At 36.6% G+C, this 21,026-nt stretch overlaps 1 protein-coding gene across 3 annotated transcripts in view; it reads left to right on the top strand.

Moving 5' to 3' along the window:
* METAP1D (methionyl aminopeptidase type 1D, mitochondrial) overlaps nucleotides 1-21,026 on the top strand; it is an 87,301-nt gene that overhangs the window by 39,355 nt on the left and 26,920 nt on the right. For 2 of the 3 annotated variants that reach the window (XM_087949716.1, XM_026677707.2), the window contains exons 2-4: nucleotides 4,293-4,456; nucleotides 7,671-7,820; nucleotides 20,238-20,386. In XM_087949716.1, coding sequence (XP_087805842.1) covers nucleotides 4,293-4,456; nucleotides 7,671-7,820; nucleotides 20,238-20,386 — 463 coding nt within the window. The remainder of the gene's footprint in view (nucleotides 1-4,292; nucleotides 4,457-7,670; nucleotides 7,821-20,237; nucleotides 20,387-21,026) is intronic. The other variant, XM_026677708.2, reaches the window with a different exon arrangement.

The raw sequence follows: 21,026 nt of genomic DNA, 5'->3' as shown, positions 1-21,026 counted from the left end.
ATTTTGTACAATCACAGACAAATCTGTTGAGGAAGAAAGTTAAAGATATCCCTTATTTACAAGTTAGAATTTGGGGTGTTAAGAGGATTGTGATCAAAAGGCCACTTTATAAAGAAAGATAAAGGAGAAGAATAGGGTTAATTTATGGCATTTATGTTACATGAGGTAGTGTGCACTTTGAAAAATGAAGAGAAAAAGTCAATCAAGAAATAGGTGAAGTTTGCAAGAGAATGGAAAAAGCACACTATTATGAAAATAATAAAAATGTATTTTTTATCAGGCTGAGGCAGGTAATTAAAAAGCTTCAAGTTTTTTTTGAGTCCTCATTATTACATGGATATGTCCAAATCATATTTTGTGCAATAGTAAGTAATTGGGTTGCCATTGCCTTCTTCAGTATTTAGTTAATTTGCTTTGTAGTTGACTGCTGTTTAGAAAAAAATGTGTTGCTCTCCACCAAAATTGTGGTTCCTGCTTCATGATGCAGTGATCAAAGAATGCATCTTTAGAGCGAGTCTGGCCATAGTCCAAGTGGGTTTTTTGCTCAATCCATGCACAGGACAAGAGATTTTATTTCCTAGTTGGGAGAAGAATATACAAAGTCTGTACAAAGAAATGATTAGAAAACCATCTCTAAAATGAAGGAGAAAGAAGAACCAAAGGATGCTAAATTTGAAACTTCCTCTCCCTCCAGTGATTCTGCCATATTGTCCATTGAAAGGAGCATGCTGGGCTCAGGAGGCCATTGTACTTTCCATCCCTGTCATACTTTTGATCCATGAGATCAGTGGGAGAAAATGCCATTTGTGCTGCTCTGCTCATCAGTGTTGTCATTCATATTGCTTGAGCTAATATACGTCACTTTCACAGCTGCAGAGTTATCTACCAAGGAGGAAATGAATCTGCAGATTTTACTCTGCTAGTCATTGCCTATTAGAGTTCATCTCCATTTTGAGACCATGAGCCAGCACTACCCAAAGATGTTTTCACGGTCATGTGGCCAGCATGATGTTGCAGGGTGCTGTTTCCTCTCTACGAAAGTGATACCTATTTATCTACTTGCATTTGCATGCTTTCGAACTGCTAGGTGATCAGGAGCTAGGCGAAGACAAGTGCTCACCCCACCGCATGACATTCAGATCTCGAACCCTGACTGTTGCTTTTCCAACTGACAAGCCCAGCATTTTAATTGCTGAGACATCCTGTCGCCTATCTACCAATGAGAGATTGCATGTATTCAATTGGCACTCTGTGAAATTTTCAAGATGTACATTTTCATGAATCTGTTCAGTAACTTTCACATTTGTCATTTATATTTTTACAAACTTAGGAATGGTCTACTGACTTGTAGAAACCAAGAGTAAACCTCTTTTCCTTGTTACTAGAGAATGTTCCTTAATATTTCCATCTTGCTTGAAAGATTTGGGTTTAAGCTGCTCACAATCCATTTTTCTACCCCATTAGTCCATGCACTAGGCCTATGGAATAATGGAGTTGCCTGTAATATGTTGATCCTCGGTCATCTCTTGAGGTGCTATACAAACCTAAGCCATTTTCATTTACTTGCCTGGAAAGAACATTATGAAAACCTGCAGAAAGTCTTAAAATGGCAGCTGCTATTCAGACTGGCCTTTTGTTCAGTATTTTTTGGGCTCCTGAAAGGAGTGTCCCACTGCTCTAATTACAATAAATGGGTATATTTCATGTATTCTGTATTTCGTGTGTTCTGTGGAATACTAGGAGGAGGAGGGAGCATAAAAGAAGCCAAATATTTTATAAATGTAAAGTGAAAATGTCTCTACAGCTACAAAGGAGAGAAATTAGTAGGATTGAAAAACTACTATCCGCAAAGAAACCCATGTTTTTTTTCTCAACATTCAAAAATATATTTTGAAACATTTTAAGGAAATCACTGCATTGGGCAAGAAGATTCAGATAACACAACTCTGGTGTCTGCATGTTCAAAATGGAAATTGTGGAGCTGATGTATCCCAGAAACTTCCCTTCTTGCCTGCCAGGTGCCATGCCCTACCTGATTTTATTTGGGGCTATTTTTATTACTTTAATTAGAAAAATAAAATAGAAATCTACCGTGTTTTGAAATCAAGCTCCAACCATGAGGATAATCTTTATGTCTAAGAATGTTTCAGTGCCCCTGTATCTAGCCCTAGCTAGGGCAGTCTTCAAAAATAAAATAAAAATATGGGGCTACCACCAATGCTTTCTTTGGAATTATGCCCTTCTGCCCAGATGAAAAGGAAATAAACTGAGATGATAGACAAGATGGAGAGGAAGGTGTCTTGTTTGTTTGCCTTTCATAAATGAGTAGGCATTTGTATTTAATCACACCAAATGGTAGCTCTTTGGTCAGTGTGCCTGTAATGTGAGTATGCCTATAATTTACTTGCTCAAAAAGGTTGGGGTTCCCTATTGTAGAATTTAGCCTGGATATGGCAATTTTTCTACCTTGATGAAATCCTGCAGTTCAGGATGGAAATCCTGCAAGTCATGGAAAATTCAGCTTATTTTATACTGATTCTGGAAATTGTAATCCTCAAATATCCAGTATTCTGGTTCAAATTTGCATTCAGTGAGATTTGCTCCTGAATAAATGGACTTAAGATAATTCACTACTTTAAGTAATGGTAATTATTTGGCTTACTGATTAATTAGCTTATTTTTGTCTGTAACTGTGTAGTTTTCATTCTTAGTTTTGGCAAGTAATTTATGTGTTTCTTCTGGCATATCCAGACTGATTAATTTGCTTAGCATAGCTCACTTTATAGTTAGACAAAGGAGGTGGTGATAGTTGCCTTTGATAATATCATTATATAGGGTTTGTAATTTTTAGAGCCAGTTTGGTATAATGGCGAATACATCAGGCTAGACACTGAGGGACTGAGTTCCAGTCCTGCCTGAGGCATGAATGTCAGCTGGGTGACCTTGGGACAGTCACTCTCTTAGCCTTAGGAAACAGGCAAGGGCAAAGCAAATCTGAAATCTTGCCAAGGAAACTGGAGGGACTGTGACTCAGGCATAAAAACGGTATTTGTACCTTCAACATGGAACAATGGCGAGATCTTTAGAACCAAGATTTTTTTCAAAGACTCTTGATACATTTCCTTAAGTATAACCCTTCAGACAGTAAAATATTTTGGGGCGCTCGCTCCTGCTCCTCATTACTGTAACAAGTACACCAGTATTAGTTCCATCCTCGCTATCCTTTTGCCTGACTCCCCTCTTCACTTTCCCCCCTACAATATTGTACAATTTCTATCATCTTCATAATAGCAAAAAGGCTTAGATTCGGAGATGTCTTTGGCTTGCTCCTTTATCTTCCTGCTAAGGATGTGTCATCGTCCAAGCAGAAATGTATGTGTTTGTTGTGAAATCTAACTTATTATTGGTGTTCTTTTCTGTAATATTATACTGTGTGCATATGCATGCTGTGCAGGCATTTTGAAAATGATGGCTAAATGAAGTAGAACTGGTAATTACCAAAAAAAACCAACCCACTCAGAATGCCAATAGAAAGAGTATCTTTTTACTGTAGGGTAAAATTTAGATGAAACCTTTTTTATCATTTCCATGGGGGAGAAATGTAATATTTTTACTTTTATTGGTCTGGAGAAAAGAAAGAAAGAAAAGAAGGAATATAGATGGCATTAAAAGATAAGAGTCTCCTTTGAATTAAAGCTTGGCTCGTGCCTTCTTCATAGAGTTTCTCCAAGTATAGTTTTTGAGCTTCTCCAATCCTGAAATTTTCTCCCATCCAAATGCTAACTGAATCTGACCTTGCTTAGCATTTGCTCAGCCAACATTACATAATTGTGTTTTTTTCCCCCTTAGAAAACGGGAGATACTTTTACTCACAATAGATGGCCTGTGATATTACTCTCCTTTTAAATAAACTAGCTTGCTTAATAATAAAATAAACCAGCTTGCTGGTTGTAGATTAGGGGAATGTGATGTATCTTGGTTCCTCCCAGGTTTTCATTTGAATTTAATATGATGCGGCTGATGATAAGCCACGATCCTCAGTCTATCAGACATGTTAATTGATTAAAAATAAAAGGTAGTCTTGTTTTGAGCCACACTAGATCTCAATGTCATATCAATGTCATATTGAGCGATCATCTTCTCTGATTGTACAAATGGTATATTTACAAGGGTAGAACAAAGCCAAAATTTCTTTTAAAAAGTATTAATGTTGTCATTAATATGATTACATGGTTATAAATGGTAATTTATTCCATTGATGCAGATACTGTACCATATATATTTGTCCACAGGCCATGTGACTGGCTGTCAGCGTGTTTTCTACTCATCAGTTAATCATATCTACTTACACCCATCAAGCATTCATCAAAGAAGATATATTTTTTGCCACAGACAGAAAAATGCTTATAAGGTAGTTTGGCCAGCTGATGTTTCTCCTCCTTATCCAGTTCCTAAGGTACTATCATTTCTATTGCTCTGTTGCTTCTTTCAGTAGTCAATATAGAGATTTATTAGATGAATAATGAAGTACATCCCAACAACTAGCAGTTTGAATCATGATTTTGTTACCAGGGCTGGGATTTGAACATGCACAAAGTAATCGAGTTCCTGCTATAGTAAAGAAAGCATTTAGTCAATTTCTCAGCCAGTTTCAATTTGATACTCCTGCTGCTGCTACGTCCCAATGTTTTGGTTAGCCTCTTGTTTAAAAAATAATGAAATTTGTTATAAATCATGTAAATAAGAATTGGCCATACATCAACAACTTTTTAATATCCATTTTTAAATTAGGAAATCTAAAAACAGTTTTTGCCATCATAAGGTTTTTTTTTAAGTATCATGCTGCCAGCTAACAATGTTCCTATTAAAAAGTTCTTCAATTGTCATGATATATATCTTAACAAACTATTATTATACTGCTTATAACTGCAGGAAGACAAAGGAGCAAAGGCCGCATAATATGTTTCAAATAACTGATGTATTTCATTGTTTAATTCTTGATTTAGATAGATTCTTAGAAAATGCATGGTCGTGTTGTTTTTGTTTCATGTTCGTTAACAATTTTTGAATTGTGATGGCTTTTATCATCGAAATTACTTTGTAATTTGTAAACTATTACTTTCAAAATATTGGAAATATGTTTGTGTTTATTTGTGCGTTTGTGTGTCTGTGTGTGTATCCTGTTGTAAACTTCTTTGAGTGGAATTTGATCCCTGAGGACAACATGGATGGGTTCTTATTTTTCTTTGCAATAAGCTGATGAAAGTGATCTGTCACTGTCATCTTCTCATTTATTTTAACAATTTGTGAGTCTAGTCTAAAGCCTGGGATGTTGGGTTTTTTTCAGCTTTGGGGGAGTTGTGAGATTGGGAATAACTTGCCCCTCAGAGGATTCTGGTCCTGCTGAACTACCGTGTTTCTCCAACAATACGGCCTCCACCAATAGGAAGCCCCACCATGTTTTATTGGCATAAAATCAAATTAAGCCCCTCCCCCCAAATTAAGCCCCATATTAAACATGCGAAATGGGGGGGGAGAGCGGGGGGGGCTTGCCGTTAGTAAGTACTTTTGTTGCATGCCCGGATATGGTGCTGCCTGCGTTGGTGGGGCACTTCATATCGGGAGACCTTCCACCGTTGCTTATCCCTTCTCCCTTGCTGCCCCTTCTCCCTTGCTGCCGCGGCGTTTGGCGCAGCCACGTGCGGCCAGTCAGGGCTCCTCCCTGCAACCGGAGCCCTGAGGAGACACTTGGCTTCAGGCGCTCCCGTCTTCCCTTTGCTTTCGAAGGTAAAGTGAATTATTTTACAAAGCCTCCCCTGCCCGAGAGGGCAGCCCAACCCCACGTGGGGAGGCTAATTTCCAGGGGCCTCTTCCATTCCTCCCCGACCTCCCTACACTGCGCGCCTCTGACGCGCTGCTCCCTTCAGCCCAGCGAGCTCTTCCACCTCAAAGAAAGGCCAGGCGGGCGGCTGTGGAGCAGCAGCAGCGGGTCTGAGCTGCTCGCAGCGGAAACAGCCACCACCTGTAGCCCGACGCGGGAAGAACGAGCGAGGTTAGCGCCCGCCAGCCCGGGCAAGATTTGGGAACGAGGGGCAGGAGGAGGCACGCACACACCCGCGGCTCACTTTCCCAGCTTTGCCCAGCCCTTACGGCTCTGGCGCGGCCCTGGCAGGATGAGCGGAGGGTATGGGTATTACACCTAGCCAAGATTGGATAGGGTAGAGGTGATCCACTCAGCCACCCACGGAAGCTTGTAATGGTTTGGGGTCATTGTTCACTATCTTAAGCTTTTGAAGAAAAGGAAGGATAGAAATCTATCTCACAAATAAATGAATAAAATACTGGCCAGTGTTGAGGTCTAATGTCTTTCATGTAAGAAACCTAATAGATTAGGCATAGCTCAAGCATGCATACACACACACACACATACACATACACACAAAGAGAGAGAGTGTGTGTCATGCCCCTGTCGGAATCTGAGTCCAAGTGGGAGGCCGAGCAGCTGACAGGGAGTGGGAGTGTGGCTCCATTGGCTGTGGAAGAAACTGGGGAAGGGAAAAATCTAGCTGGGCAGAGCAGGGCAGAGGTAGAGCAAGGCAGAAGGAATTCAGAGGAAGATTCAGGCCCACCCCCTCTTCATCCTAGGGCACACAGGGAGGAACGGAGAAGAGAACAATGTGAGTTGCTTATGGGGGAGGAAAGGGCCCTGATTCCCTTCATTAGCTGCAGCTGGGAACACAGTGTTTAAAAAGGGAAGCTACGCACAGCAACTTATGGGAAGCAAATCGTGAGTTATCTTTGATTATCAAGGCTTATCTGCGTTCCTGGCATCTTCCGAACTGTGTGTGTTTTGTTGGCCTTTGAAGTTTGCAATTCCTTATCCTGCCCTGTCCAGTTAATTGCTGCAGCATGGTTTGTGTGGATTTTTATTTACAGTATATATGTACTTTGTATTCGGACTGAATTTCCTCCACTTAAAGACTGTTCTTGGGAGAGTTTTTTCTCCAGCCAAAGGTAACCTGCACATTGGGGGCAAAGTTGGAGGTTTTAAAGGGACTTTTCTTACTTATGTGACTGTGTTGCCTTTGTGCCACACCCCGAGTCATCACAGAGAGAGACATGAAGACACATATCCATATACACAGACCTAGACACACACTCTACGTTATACATGTGCAAGAATATAGAATAATTTTGAATAACTGCTACATTGGTAATTCTTTTCAACAGAGTCAGAGTTCTTATCCATTTTTATGGGATTCAGGATTTAGGCTTTTCCCTTTTCATTGATATGTCAGTTCAGGACTCTGCAAAGTTACCTGGCTTGTTTTGAAAAAGTGGATTTTTCTTTTTTTTCTTTTTTTTCTTTTTAAAAAGGCAAACTGGAACCGTTGGAGTGCCATTAGGAACTTTTGGTCTGAGCCGAAAGCTGCTGCGATACTCTGAATTTCAGTGTTGTAGGCTCTGCAAGTAACAAACACTGTGAAGTTCAAAAGGGCAGTGAGACAAATACTGGGGCATGCTTCAGGGTTTTCCCTGATGGCTTAGGAAGGTCACTCAGACAACCAATAAGACAGGCTGAAGTGGGGGGGGGGGGGCTCTATCTGAGAAAATGATCCCATTGTCATGCTCCGTGTTCTGATCTTCATTTTTGCTCCTTCCTTTCCAAGCATATAAAGCAGCCAGACTATGTGACGACAGGCGCTCCGCCTGACATGGGAGACGAAATAGACCTTAAGAATGAAGATCAGATTCAGCGGCTTCGTCAGGCTTGTCAGCTGGCCCGTCGTGTCCTGCGTCTGGCTGGGAGGAGTGTAAAGGTAACATGGGCTTGACAGCTCCTGGCTTTGGCTTTTTGAAATTTCATAACATTTTCCTTTTTATATATATATATATATGCATTTCACAGTTATTTATCGTACATCATAAACTCCGCAGAACTGATTACAATAGAATTCCTGCTTTTCACATGCTTCATTCAACAAACCAGCTTGCTTATTCGTAAGCTGCCCTCCTTGATCCCTCTCCAACCGCACCCCCACCCTGCCTGTATCCATATCAAACAACCAAAATCTAATTCCAATATATGCCTGGACAATTAAGCAGTTTCTTTTCAAGTATTTATTTTATTTGGCTTGTATGTTTGGAATTTTTAAATTCCTCTCCTTCACACTGTGGAAGGCCAGAAGAAGACAACGATTTGTGCCTGTGAGAAATACAGAAATTCTGCTGCCTTGACTATAGGGGAAAAAAAGGAGAATAAGAGTTTGTCTTTATAAACTGAACAATTAAAAGCACATTATTAAACTCTAGATTTGCTCTACTCAAAGTTGAGTAGAGTTTATTGTGTATCTGAAGCTTTCTAAAATCCTTGCGGTTTAATAGTCAGGGTTTGGTGTCCAATTCTTTTGAATAAATGTATCAGCAATTTGTGTTACTTATCTCTGTGTGAAAGCAGATGAGCATCTCCATTGTTTGATCACAGGCAGATTCTTGGTTCAAACTTGATTTTCAGCTGTATAGGTATTACATTGGATTGATTTGCACAGTACAAATAGTCCTCTATGTACGACCACAACTGCGCCCAAATTTTCTATTGCTAAGTTGTTGTTAAGTGAGTTTTGCTCCATTTATTAAGTGAATCACTGCAGTTGTTAAGTTAGTAACACAGTTGTTAAATGAATTCTGGCTTCCTCATTGACTTTGCTCGTCAGAAGATCACAAAAGGTGATCACATGATCCTGAGATACTACAACCTTCATAAATACATACCAGGTGCCAAGCAGTCAAATTTTGATCATGTGACCATGTGGAATGCAATGTTGTAATGGTCGTAAGTTTGAAAAATAGTCATAAGTCACTGTTTTAAGTGCCACTGTAATTTTGAATGGTTGAGAATTACCTATACTGTTTTGGTAGATATTTTTCTGTCTTCCTCTTTCTCTAGGCTAATTCTGGATTTGTAACTTGTTTGTAAAAGCATACCATGGCACAATGACTGTACTGTTTATTACATTAAATCTATAAAAAATGCAATCCCAGTGGAGGGGAAAAAACCACATTTTAAAACAACACACATTTTTTAAAAGTATGGTTACTTAGTACGTTTACATTCCACATTTTCCCCCAGATTTTCCAAATCATACGAGGTCTTCTCTCATTTTATCTCCACAACAATCCTATGTGGTAGGTTTGACTGAAGGAGAGGGACTAACTCAAATCCATCCAACGAGCCCCATATGCTAGTGAAGAGCTGAACCTGTCCAATGCTTAACTACTTTTTCACATATGTTGACGGTAATATTTGGGTAATAATTTAAAATCATGTATTTTAGCTCTTTTAAAGAAGATTTGAGGGCAGAGAAAGAAGCCCTACATGCTTCCCTTAAGCACTATTGGCCAGAATAATTTCTCATTATTCCTAAATTGAAGACACTTTTTCAAAATTATAAACTGACAAATGCACAACCAGGGGATATATAAATATGTGTACTCAGGGACCAAAAGGCCACCTAGCCCCCAAATTTTGCAGCTCATCTTTGCATGAAATGGACAGAAAAAAACTTCTGTTGTGGGAAGAGGTTCTGCTTGTCTTAATCAAAAATTTGCAAAGTTCCATTCAAGTGGCAAACATGATTGTGTTTGAGCTGTGCTCTCCTCAGCGTCTACGTTTCCTTCATCGGATGAGGAGATCAGATCTTTCTTCTTCTGTCCTGGCCGCTTTTTACAGAGGCATGATTGAGAACATTTTAACAAACTACATCACTGTTTGGTTGGTGGCTAAAGTGCCTCAGAAAAAAATCCATACAGAGAGTGGTAAAGGACAGCCAAGAAAATTATAAGAAGCTCGCTTCCTGTTATTTAGGATACTGCTTATAAGTGCTATGTGCTTAGAGCTCGAAGTATTGTTAGAGACCCCACACACCCACTTTACGATCTGTTTCTGTTGCTCCCCTCTGGAAGAAGGTTTCGAAGTATTTTTAACAGGACTACCAGATTCTGTAACAGCTTTGTTCTTTATGCCATCCATCTGGTAATCTCGCAAGATTCTTTTTTCTCACCATGTATATGTATATATTCGAACTAGACTATGTTGTATGTGTGTATATGCATAATTTTGTATTAATTTATTCTGCCATGGTTATGTAGTGCATTTTGAAGGTGGTGACCCTTTGAGAGCTGTATGCAACAAAATTTCATTTTAATGTATGCTGATTAGTGTACATTCAAAGTGACAATAAAGTTATTCTATTCTATTCTTTGCTGACCTATCCTTTAGGCATAAAGTATTATCAACAAATTAACTGAGACCATCTAGCCAGAGAAGGGGGCAGAGATGGAAAACAGAAATGGAGGGCAGTGTAGAAAGAAGATGAATTAGAATGAGCAGCATGAGCCTGTCGAGATGTAAATGTAACCTAAAGAAGTTTCTAGTGAAGATGAAAGGAAAATAAGAGCTAGAATAGAGAACAAAAAGCGAGAATCAGATGGCTGAAATCACAAGCACTTGAATATGTCAAGCAGCTAGATTAAGGACCAAAACGAAAAGTACAAGATATGAATGATGAAGCCCTAGAAGAATATTGCAGTAATGGAGATGAGGCTTTATAAAGTTTTAGCTTTGTCACAAGGTAAGACCAATTTTTCCAATGTTCCAAAGATGAAAACAAAAAGTTTAAATGAGAGACTGGCTAGATAGAAAAATTAAGATGAGAATTGAATGTTACATAGAGGTTATTGACTTGAATAGGTGAAGAATTAATCATCTTAAGAATGAAAGAATGGTAAGGCTATATGGAAAAAGCAAAAAAATAAAATAAACAGATCAGTGGTGTTCAGATGCTGTGACAAACATCTTCAGAAAAAAAAAACAATAGACAAGGCCAAACTTACAAAAGAAATTAAAAGATTGTTGAAATCAAAAGAGGAGGGGGCAAAATGGAAGCAATATAGAAAAATAAGAAGAGTCAAGAATTTGAATTCAACCAAGGGACAGAAATATCTGAAGTGGGTAATGGATGATTGTAAACTGATATTTTAAAATGTGTGTTTTAAAACCAATAAACATAGATAAAAATCAAAGAATTCAAACAAGAGAAATAAAAAAGAAAGAGAAAAATTGCAACCACAAGACATAGAAAACTTTGCATAGAAGTATTGATGTGGTGGATGTCATTCCATCAACAGATGTGTGCCATAGACACAATCCTACACCTTTTCAATTTTTCCTGCCCTTGGAAACTACACAAGGTTAGTGCTTGGATGGAAGACCATCACGGAATTCCAGACTAAGCTCGAGGAGAAATTTTTTAAAAAGAATATCTCAGAAGAAGGCAAGTGCAAGCCCCCTTATATATATTGTTGCCCAGAAAATTGCATAGATCAGGGGTGTCAAACTGAAGACCCGGGGGCCAGATCCAGCCCACGGGGTGCTTAGATCTGGCCCATGGGGTCACCTTGGAAAGAGCAAAGATCCGGCCCACAGTGCCTCTGCCAATTAAAACAGAGCTCGGGGGCACTCCATTTTTGCTGGCAGAGGACTGCAGGAAAACACAGGCTGAAAACACAGCTTGCAAGGGCCATGTGCGCCCCCACCCCCGAGCTCCATTTTCGCTGGCAGAGAGTAGCAGGAGACCATCCCAGCCAAAAACAGAGCTCGGGAGCCCATTTTCGCTGGCAGAGCGTTCAGGCCACCCACCACAGGCATTCCCCCAACAGTGTCAAACTGGCTCTCCCCCTCCCCTGAGGTCAAACACAACCCTGATGCTCTCCTCAGTGAAATCGAGTTTGACATCCCTGGCATAGATGAATCCATTAATAGGCAGGCTTGACTGAGAGATGTCTTTATTTTTTATTTAAATGGAACGAAATCAAACAACAGCCCATATGATGTTAAAAACATTTAAGAAGTGGAAAGAAGAACAGCGAAAAAATAAGACCTTATTACAGAAAAGGGATAAACAATTTTGAATGAGTAGAGTCTTAACATAAGGTCAACTTAGAAGACTGCAGAAAGGAAAGGTTTTGTTAAATGACAGTTCAGACAACCCAAAGAAGAGAAAGGAAGTGTGTGTTTATATAATACGATAGAATAAAGAACAGATGAAAAGGAATAGGAACAACAATAACATAAATGGATGTTTCATTCTGCTGATTCCTGTTCAGTATTATATTTTACCTTTCATACCTGTTTACAAGATAATGAATAAGCGATAAGGTATTCAAACAGGCTGATTTGTATCCCTTGTTTCCCATTTTTCTTTTCCATCATTTCATACCTCCACTTCTTGGTAGGTTGTACACTGAAGGGGGGACTTTGATGGTTCTTGAAAAATAAGCTGTGTACTTCTGCAGACTTCAGGGTTTCCTCAAGCATGCCGAGATCCTCCTCTGGTTTCTCTGCAAACTAATTTTGCCTCCATTTTCCTTGGCAGTGAGTTTTCTATTAGAGAGAATGGTATCCAGCAAGAACTGCATGAAATAATACAAAACGGGATAAAGAGGAAAAAAGGAACACTAAAAAGAGAACAATTTAACCCTTTCCTCATACTTCATTTTCTCTGAAAAGCTGACCCAGTTGAACTGTTACTTGACCTATCAGTAAAAGCATTCTGCTAGTTAGGAAGAACTTTCTTTTTTAATGATGACTTTAAAACCAACTGATAACTTTATAACCTAAGCAGTTTCTTCAAAGTTTGTGTAGGGATCACTGATTTTTAAAATACAGGATATTGTACATTGAAAGTTGAAAACTCATTCCTTTTAAGATCATTTTTAAGTCGCTACTAGACACTGGAACTGAACTCTCTTTTTCAGAATCCAAACCTGAAATATTCATATTAGATCTTGCTGATGTCATATATATGTCAAGCTGCTGTTGAATCTAATATTATTTAATATGATAATTAGTGCAGCCAAAGTTTTGATGCAAAAGCCAGGGGATTCTGTATGAAAAAAAAATCACAACAAAAGCAGTCGGTGAAAGTCAACTAATGTTACTTTAACTTCTTTAAATGAAATATACACATTCGCTAATATTGCATTGAACAAATAATGCAATATTAAACTGAACTTAGAATTCTATATATTACACTGGTTCCAAGGCAAATAGATATATAATATGCAAGATTTAGGAGAATGTTTAATATTTCTGTTCATAGTCTGCTTTTAATAAAACAAAGAATTCCATTTGCAACAAAACTGGTAATGTCCAAAGATTTAATCTATACTGTACATATCTTATCCCCAAAGGTACTAAATGAATACTTTTCTTTTTTATTGCAATTTCCATACAAAATCCATTGAGAAATATTTCATTCTACTGCCTTAGCCATTTTTTTTTTAAACCCACTTGAATTATTTAAACTTGAACTTATTTAAAACTGAATGTGATTTTTCTTTGTAAAATATCCAAGAGATATCTTTGTTTATAACAGAAAGTGAGTTTGTGCGTCTGTGTCTGTTTCCTACATAGATCAAGACCTTTTGAAATTGGCAGAAGAAAAAGAGAGAAAGGGAAAAATGTATATGAGATGGGAAAGAAAGAAAGGAAAAGGTGGGATACAGAATTTGACAATGACTGGAGTTAAAATGGAGGAAATAATAATAATAAGGCAGACTGAAAAATATGAATCTAATTTTAAAGGTACCTGGGGTATAACTTAAAGGAGGGATCACATCCCTCTTATTTTATCTGCAAAAACAGTTTCCACAATGACAAGCAAATATGCCATTGGATTCCATTCTAAACCCTGAATGTTAAGGAGCATGTTAATGGAAGATATATATTGATCATCGGTATTTTAGAAGATAGGATGATTTCTTTGATATGTATTTATCTATCAAGAAACCCAACTGTGTGTTCTTTAATGTAATTGTTGAATCTGATAAAGGAGAAATCATGATGGTGAGTGACTTTTAACAGAATATGTTATGCTGCTAAAGAACGTTGGAAAAATGTTGCTAAAAAAATGTTGGAAAAAGTTCACTTCATTGAATTACTGTGTTTCTATTTCTCTCAGATTGTACATCATACTTACACAGAATACATTTGCTTCTGGTAGCTCCTACAGTCTAATATGACTTGATGACAATATATGAGATTTATTCTAGCAGTAGAAAAGTTGAAAAAAAATCTCATATATTATCATACTAAACCTCCTTAATTTTGTGAATCAAAATCCAAGATTCAGCCTGTATACAAAAGGTGAAATATTGAAAGAATTTGTTTATCAATATGTGATACCATATAAGTTGATCAACATGCAATCCTGAGTATATATAAGGCTTATGTCATTACTTTTGACTAAAAGAAATACAATATGAAAGATAGTTGTAATAAAATAGCTATAATGAAAGAGTTTTGAGATAGAACGTATATTTGAATCTTTGAAAACAAAAGAAGTAGAAAACTGTGAACTTCACAAAAGCAGAATTCTTGAGGATTACCAGATGTATCTGGAGGAAAAAATGTGGAATGAATTGTTCAATATAAATTGTTTATGTAACAAATCAGCAAAAGAAGAGGCTCATTTCATCAATATTATTTTAATGCAGTCTAATGATAATAAATTATATGAATTAATACATTCATAACCTCTTTGAGGAATGATGCATCATGTAATGTGTGAAGTAAAATAATTCTTTTCTTAAAAAATATCAAAATTAAGAAAATTTTTAAAAAATCCTCAAAAAGAAAAGATTAAACAGTAAAGAGCTCAGTGTTAAATAAAACTATTGGTCTTTATGGTTTTCCAACTAAATTTGGTAATTATAGTTGAATTACTCTCTGATCACAATTGAATTATGTGCAGAATGAGCAAAAAATAGAACTAGGTATACACCAGAAAAGGACTCTAATTTACCACAAAGTTTTAAAAATACAATTGTTACATGCCTCTATTAATTCAAAGACTTAATAGAATAAACTATTACTTCTAGAGAAGTTAATTCTGCTATGTCCAGCTAATAATGTCATTTAAAGTAGATTAATTAGAGCAGTGGTGGCACAGTAGTTAGAATGCAGTATTGCAGGCTAACTCACTGCTCACTCCAGGAGTTCAATTCTGAACAGCTAAAGGTTAACTCAGCCTTCCATTTTTCCAAGGTCGGTAAAATGAAGACCCAGATTGTTGGGGGCAATATGCTGACTCTGTAAACCGCTTAGAGAGAGCTATAAAGCACTATGAAGTGGTATATAAGTCTAAGTGCTATTACTATTATATTATATATCAGTTCTTTCTTTTTTAAAATGGCAGAGGAAGATTCCTTATACTTCCCATTCCATGGTTGGAGACTTCAAACTCAAAAGGAAAAACCAGGCCTTGGATATGCTTCTACTGCTGGATTCTGCCAAAATCAGATAATCTCAGCTCTTGAAATGGAAACAGGAAGTTGGATCCATACTTGATCCAACTTGATCTATACTTTTCCATCCCATTCCTCAAAGTGAGAAGCAAGTGGAAAAAGAGATTCCCTCCAAGAAGAGAGTAATACCATTTTATATCTACTTTGCATCTATCAGTGGATTTTTCAGAGTAGTCCAACTTTTAGAATTTCTTTTAATTATGCAGATCATCTATGCTGAAAAAAAACCCATGGCTTTTCTTACTAAATCTTCCTTCCTAAGAAGGCTTTTGATAGACCTGGATGATAAATATGTTTATCCCACAAATTTATTATACTAAACTGTTCTTTAATTGTGCAAGATCGTTACAATATTGCTAATGTTATTTCCAGGCCTTTTCCTAATGTTCTCTAGTGTGGAATCTGTCTTTTTTCATAGCTGCTGCAGTTTGAGTTCACATTTTCATTACCCTATCCACTATGACCCTAATATTTTGTTCTTGGTTAGTTACACACAACTCAGACTACCATCAGTTTATATGTAAAGTTAGGACAGTTTGCCTCTGCGTGTATTATTTTACATACATATTTAAATGTAACCATGTTTACCTCTCAATGTCGATTCACCAGTTTGAATAGATTTTTCTGGAGCTCTTTGTGCTTGCTTTTGGTTTTTACCACCCTGAATGGTTTGTTATAATTGCAAATTGGTCTTCCTCATGACTTCCTTCCCGGTCAAGATCATTTCTGAACTAATTAAGAAGCATGGTTCCCAATTCAGCTCCTTGAGGCATTCTGTTTTTTATTTCTTCCTGTGAGAAAAGTGGCCATCTACTATTTTTTGTTTTCTGCTTTTAGCCAATTGGCAGTCCATAAAAGGGCAGATCCTTTTAATGCATGATTGCTAAGCTTACTCAAAAACTTAGTTCCTAGTTTTACTCAAAGAGTTTTGGTGGCAATATTTGTTCTAAGCCGAGAGCCATTTGTAAAATTATTAGAGAGGATCATATTATTAAGCTATATTAAATGACATCTATTATATGCAGGTGGCTAAATAAAGACCTAGTATTTTATGACATCATGTAAAATTGCAGGTTACAAATTAAACAGAGTCAAGATGAAATTAATAGAAATAAATATTTAAGACTGTGACAATGAAAAAATAAACAAATTGAATAACTTGAAATGGTCAACCAAGCCTGAAATGTTCAGAACTACAAACTCTAAATTAAACACAATTATAGGGGAAAATACACACACACACACACACACAACTTGAACAATGCTTGACTTCATAGAGTTGTTTGATTAAAAATGATATAACCATAAAAATGTCCCAGGTGAGATATCTTTAAAGACCTGGCACTGTGTCAAAATTAATTAACTGACTTTGTATTATCAGATAATAAATTGAAGTAGAACTTGCAATACAGGAAAGACTAAAACCTAAAGGACTCATGTTAGATGCAAATATTATACAATTTGATTCGGTAATGAGAGAATGGTAGTAATAAGGGAGATCACTTAAAACCAAGAACATGCAGTTCTTTTCAGCCAAGAATTTCATTTCCAAGAATCACATTCTAATAAAAAGCCAGAAAAGACAGTACATTACCGATAAAGGAGAATATGTGTAGCTCAGAGTTGAAATGAGGGGTCCTTGGTGCTCTCTGAGCTTGGTGGTTTTCTTGCTGATATTTCATTACCCAAACTAGGTAACATCATCCGTAATAATCAGTGCTAGACAAGTACCGATAATGTTACCTAGTTTAGGTAATGAAACATCTGCAAGAAAACCACCAATCTCAGAGAGCACCAAGGACTCCTCAGACAGTACATTTGATAAAAAGAAACTTAAATAAATTACTTTTGAAGCAACTGGTCTCATGTTAAATTGGTGACAACTTTTGGAGAAACTCTTCTAAGGCATGGCCTGGGGAAGTGGCAAAATCATCTTAAGATACTAAATTGCATGTCCTCAAGTTTAATAAATATTGGAATGCATAGATGTAAACAGCAACCATCAAAATTGTCTTGGCCTATCAGGAAAAAACATCATAATATTAAAATTAAAAGTAGTGGATTATGAAAACATACTTTTCATAGGCTTTTGTGAATACATTTTGATTAATAGTGTGCTCAGGTTTTGATAGGCAGAGATATATTGCCAGTTACCTCTTTAAACAAGAGTATTAGAAAAAGTGATTTTATATAATGGACAAACTGCAGTGGTTCCAGTTTATTCAGATGGCAGATTTTAAGTACCATATATAATGTTATAATGACTCTCAAATAGTGACTTTAAGATTAGTATTAAATACATTTTTTAAAAATGAACTTTAGAAGTAAAAATGATTACATGTCTTATCAAACATGCTGTCTGTTTTGGATGAAAGCAATTACAATATTATTTTGGAAATTGATATTTACAAGTGTAATGTCAAACTGTACTTGGGTTACTTTTAAAAAGAATTAATAAATCCATACATAATGTAGTGTGTAAAATGTTACTTATGTAGTCATATTTGCATATATCACTAAAGATTGGTTAGACAGGCTTTTTATCTAAAATCCATGTTATTTTTTTTAGTGTGATGCACATAAAACACATCAATCAATGAAAACAAATTTTGATGGCAGCAAAATTAATCACAAACAAAATGCTACTAATTATATGTATGGATTAGTAAATTGGGGCAAGCAATACAATTACAGAAAATCAGGCAGATTTGCACTAGTAAAATCCAAGATTTTTCAGCAAATAGAATCTGTATATTGAATACTGTACTGATTATTCAAGAAATTAATGCCTAATAATATTTCCCTATCTCTCAATTAACCTATTTTCACAGAAATATAATTGAATATTAATATACATTTTCATTTCATTATTATATGCGAATTGATAAATTTTTATATTATATTGTATACTAAAATGATTATTATCATTTTCTTTTCCTTATTACAATTTTACTATTGTTTACTCAGTGGTTTTATTTCAACTATAGCTTTAAAAAAAAAACTCCAAAGATCATACATATAGTCCAACACACTCATAAAATATAAATTAAACATGTACAATTACACATATGTAATTGGAGAATTAATTAGCATCCATATATACCAATAGATAGCAATTTTGTTGCCTTGTTTATATAGCGGTTGCATCTTAGCTGGAAGGCACTGAGGTCACGGCCTATCTCTGGAATTGATGGGATCTTACTGTGAAAGAAAAGTAATAGATTCAAATTGCTGAAATCCATCATATCTTTTGCCCAAACTTTGTTATCCAAGTATTATGAGATAACAACTTATCTCTTTGTTTCCCCCTGTCTTCAGTCACAATATCTGTTTTAATGAAAAATGGGATTCCGCAATAGTTGTATGTTTCTAATTCCTAACTCTTTTGCTATGTTGCAGGTAACTGCACATCTTTGTAAAGTAAGAAAGCTACTGATATTTTGTACCCATCATAATTCTTTTGTTAAAGTATCATATTCATGGGCTTATAGCTCATTCAAATCACAGCCAATTTTCGCAGGAACACTCAAAGCACTTCTTGACAACGAGAGAGGTTTTTCTACTAAATTTCAGAGTTCAGCCCTACCTATTTCCTATCTTGGCACTGTTCCAGGAAAAGGAGTTGCAATGATAATATTTAAAGTACATTTTCCCATATTTTACTTATATTCAAACATGATATGTACCCTTGTTGCAAATTCTTACAAGAAATAATCAATTCCAGTATAACTCAAAATCTAAAAAAATTTGAGCTACAAAAATGAATGTTTCTGGAAATGATAGGTATCTAAAATTGGGGTGCTGGATTGGAAATGCTAATATTGGAATATCTGCTGCTTACATTGATAGAGACACTGCTTCCAGGGACAGGTTGAAATCTTAAAATGGGATGGCAATTCTAAAGGCAGGGAATAATATAGCCAGCAATGCACAGGGAAAAATCATGTTGGTTGTAGGAAAAATAAAATTATTTTGCCTAAGCTGCTAAGAAAAAGAGGATTGCATGAGAAAATGCAGATGTGGTTAAAATAAAATACAGGAGAACCATATTGTTTTTCTGTATGTATATAGCACTTTCAACAATCATACACAAGAATTTTAGAACGTCAGATGAGCAAAAAGGCAAGGCCTGATACCAAGTAATTGCCTTTCTCTTATGCCTGACAGTGGACTGGGAATGCTAAAGAGGATTATATGGATAGAATGCATTTAAACCATGTGAACAAGGACAAAAAGGGGTATTTCCTAGGACTCTGACTATTGTATAGCAAAGAGGTGCCCTTCTTGTTCCATATGGGAGCTTCCAAGTAGTCCGGATGTAGCTTGACACAATATGCCATTTGCACTATCCGTTTCTTCCACTTCAGGTCAAAGTTACAGCTGGAGCAGGATTCACTGGCAGTGTTCCCTCAAAAGATCTTGAAGGAATGGGATAGTGTTTGACATCTCAAATCTTTCCTGCAGCTAAAAAGCTAATACTTTATGTTGAGAGGGGAAATTTCAAAATAGGTAGTTGTTTACCTGAGACAAGATCTTTATTTAGAGAAGCATTCACGTATGCAACCCGTCATTGCCATAAAAAGTGGTAGAATATATTTCATTGTACTTTCCTGACCTTCTGCTGCACATATAAAGCAAATCAAAGGAAACCTGGAGAGGCGGCCTTGCCTGTTAGTAGTATTTTGGAAGGGGATGGTTGGGGGTCCTGGAGAATTTCAAATGCTTCCTGGAAGAATGCATTGATACTAAGTGACTCCATAGAAATAGAGTGTGTGGATGTTGTTTTTTTAAAGGCTTTAGCCATGTTTGTTTAATATGCAGACTGCACTAGGCACTTAATTCAGCACAAATTTGAAAATGTGATCTTTCAGGTTGGCATGACTACAGAAGAAATAGATTATTTGGTTCACCATGAAATAATCAAGCACAATGGTTACCCGTCACCTCTAGGATTTAAAGGTTTTCCAAAATCTGTGTGTACTTCAGTAAACAACGTGGTAAGCCATGGAATTCCTGACAGGTACTCATGTTTTTGTTATTCAAATTAAGATTATGTGGATATCCATGTTTTTTTTCGTGTTACACTTTCATAGCATATTGTCCATTCAGCCTCCTTAATATGCCACATTACAGATCTTTACATTTTCCATGTGGTTTGCATGGAAATTCTCCTTTAACCCAGATGAATCAAGATGAATGCAGCAGCCAGGCTCGGTTACTATATTTTATCAAACCAAGTACCACTGGTTGCTGTGCAGTAAGAAAATGATGTTGGCACTTATCAAAGGGGGATAATAATAATAAAAGCAAAGATTATTACTTCGCCATCTCTTTTCCCAGCATGGTACAGTACCTCAGTCTGGGATATATCATCAAAAACAGAAAAGTCACTCAATAGAAAAATTATACTAATTTTCTGGAAATCTAAAGGTGGAGTGTGTGTGTTAATTATACATGAATATGTTGCTAATTATTAATGAATATTATCTGTTCAGAAAATAAGAGGTGCCAAATGTCAGTCTTTCCATGATGATAAGATAATCATAATGGTGATTTTTGTTCCTTTGCTTTATATTATGGATTCTTTCTTTTATTTAAATTATTGTTTGGGGTTAACTTGAACTGGTAACTAAAAGTAGTTATCACCTTTGCCTGCTTCC

This window comes from Notechis scutatus, chromosome 1 (assembly GCF_049901735.1).
Source record: "Notechis scutatus isolate UNSWTSFEM ecotype Mainland chromosome 1, rNotScu1.2, whole genome shotgun sequence".
NCBI lineage: Eukaryota > Metazoa > Chordata > Lepidosauria > Squamata > Elapidae > Notechis > Notechis scutatus.
The sequence above is the reverse complement of the archived record's forward strand: the minus strand, read 5'-3'. Positions and strand labels throughout refer to the sequence as shown.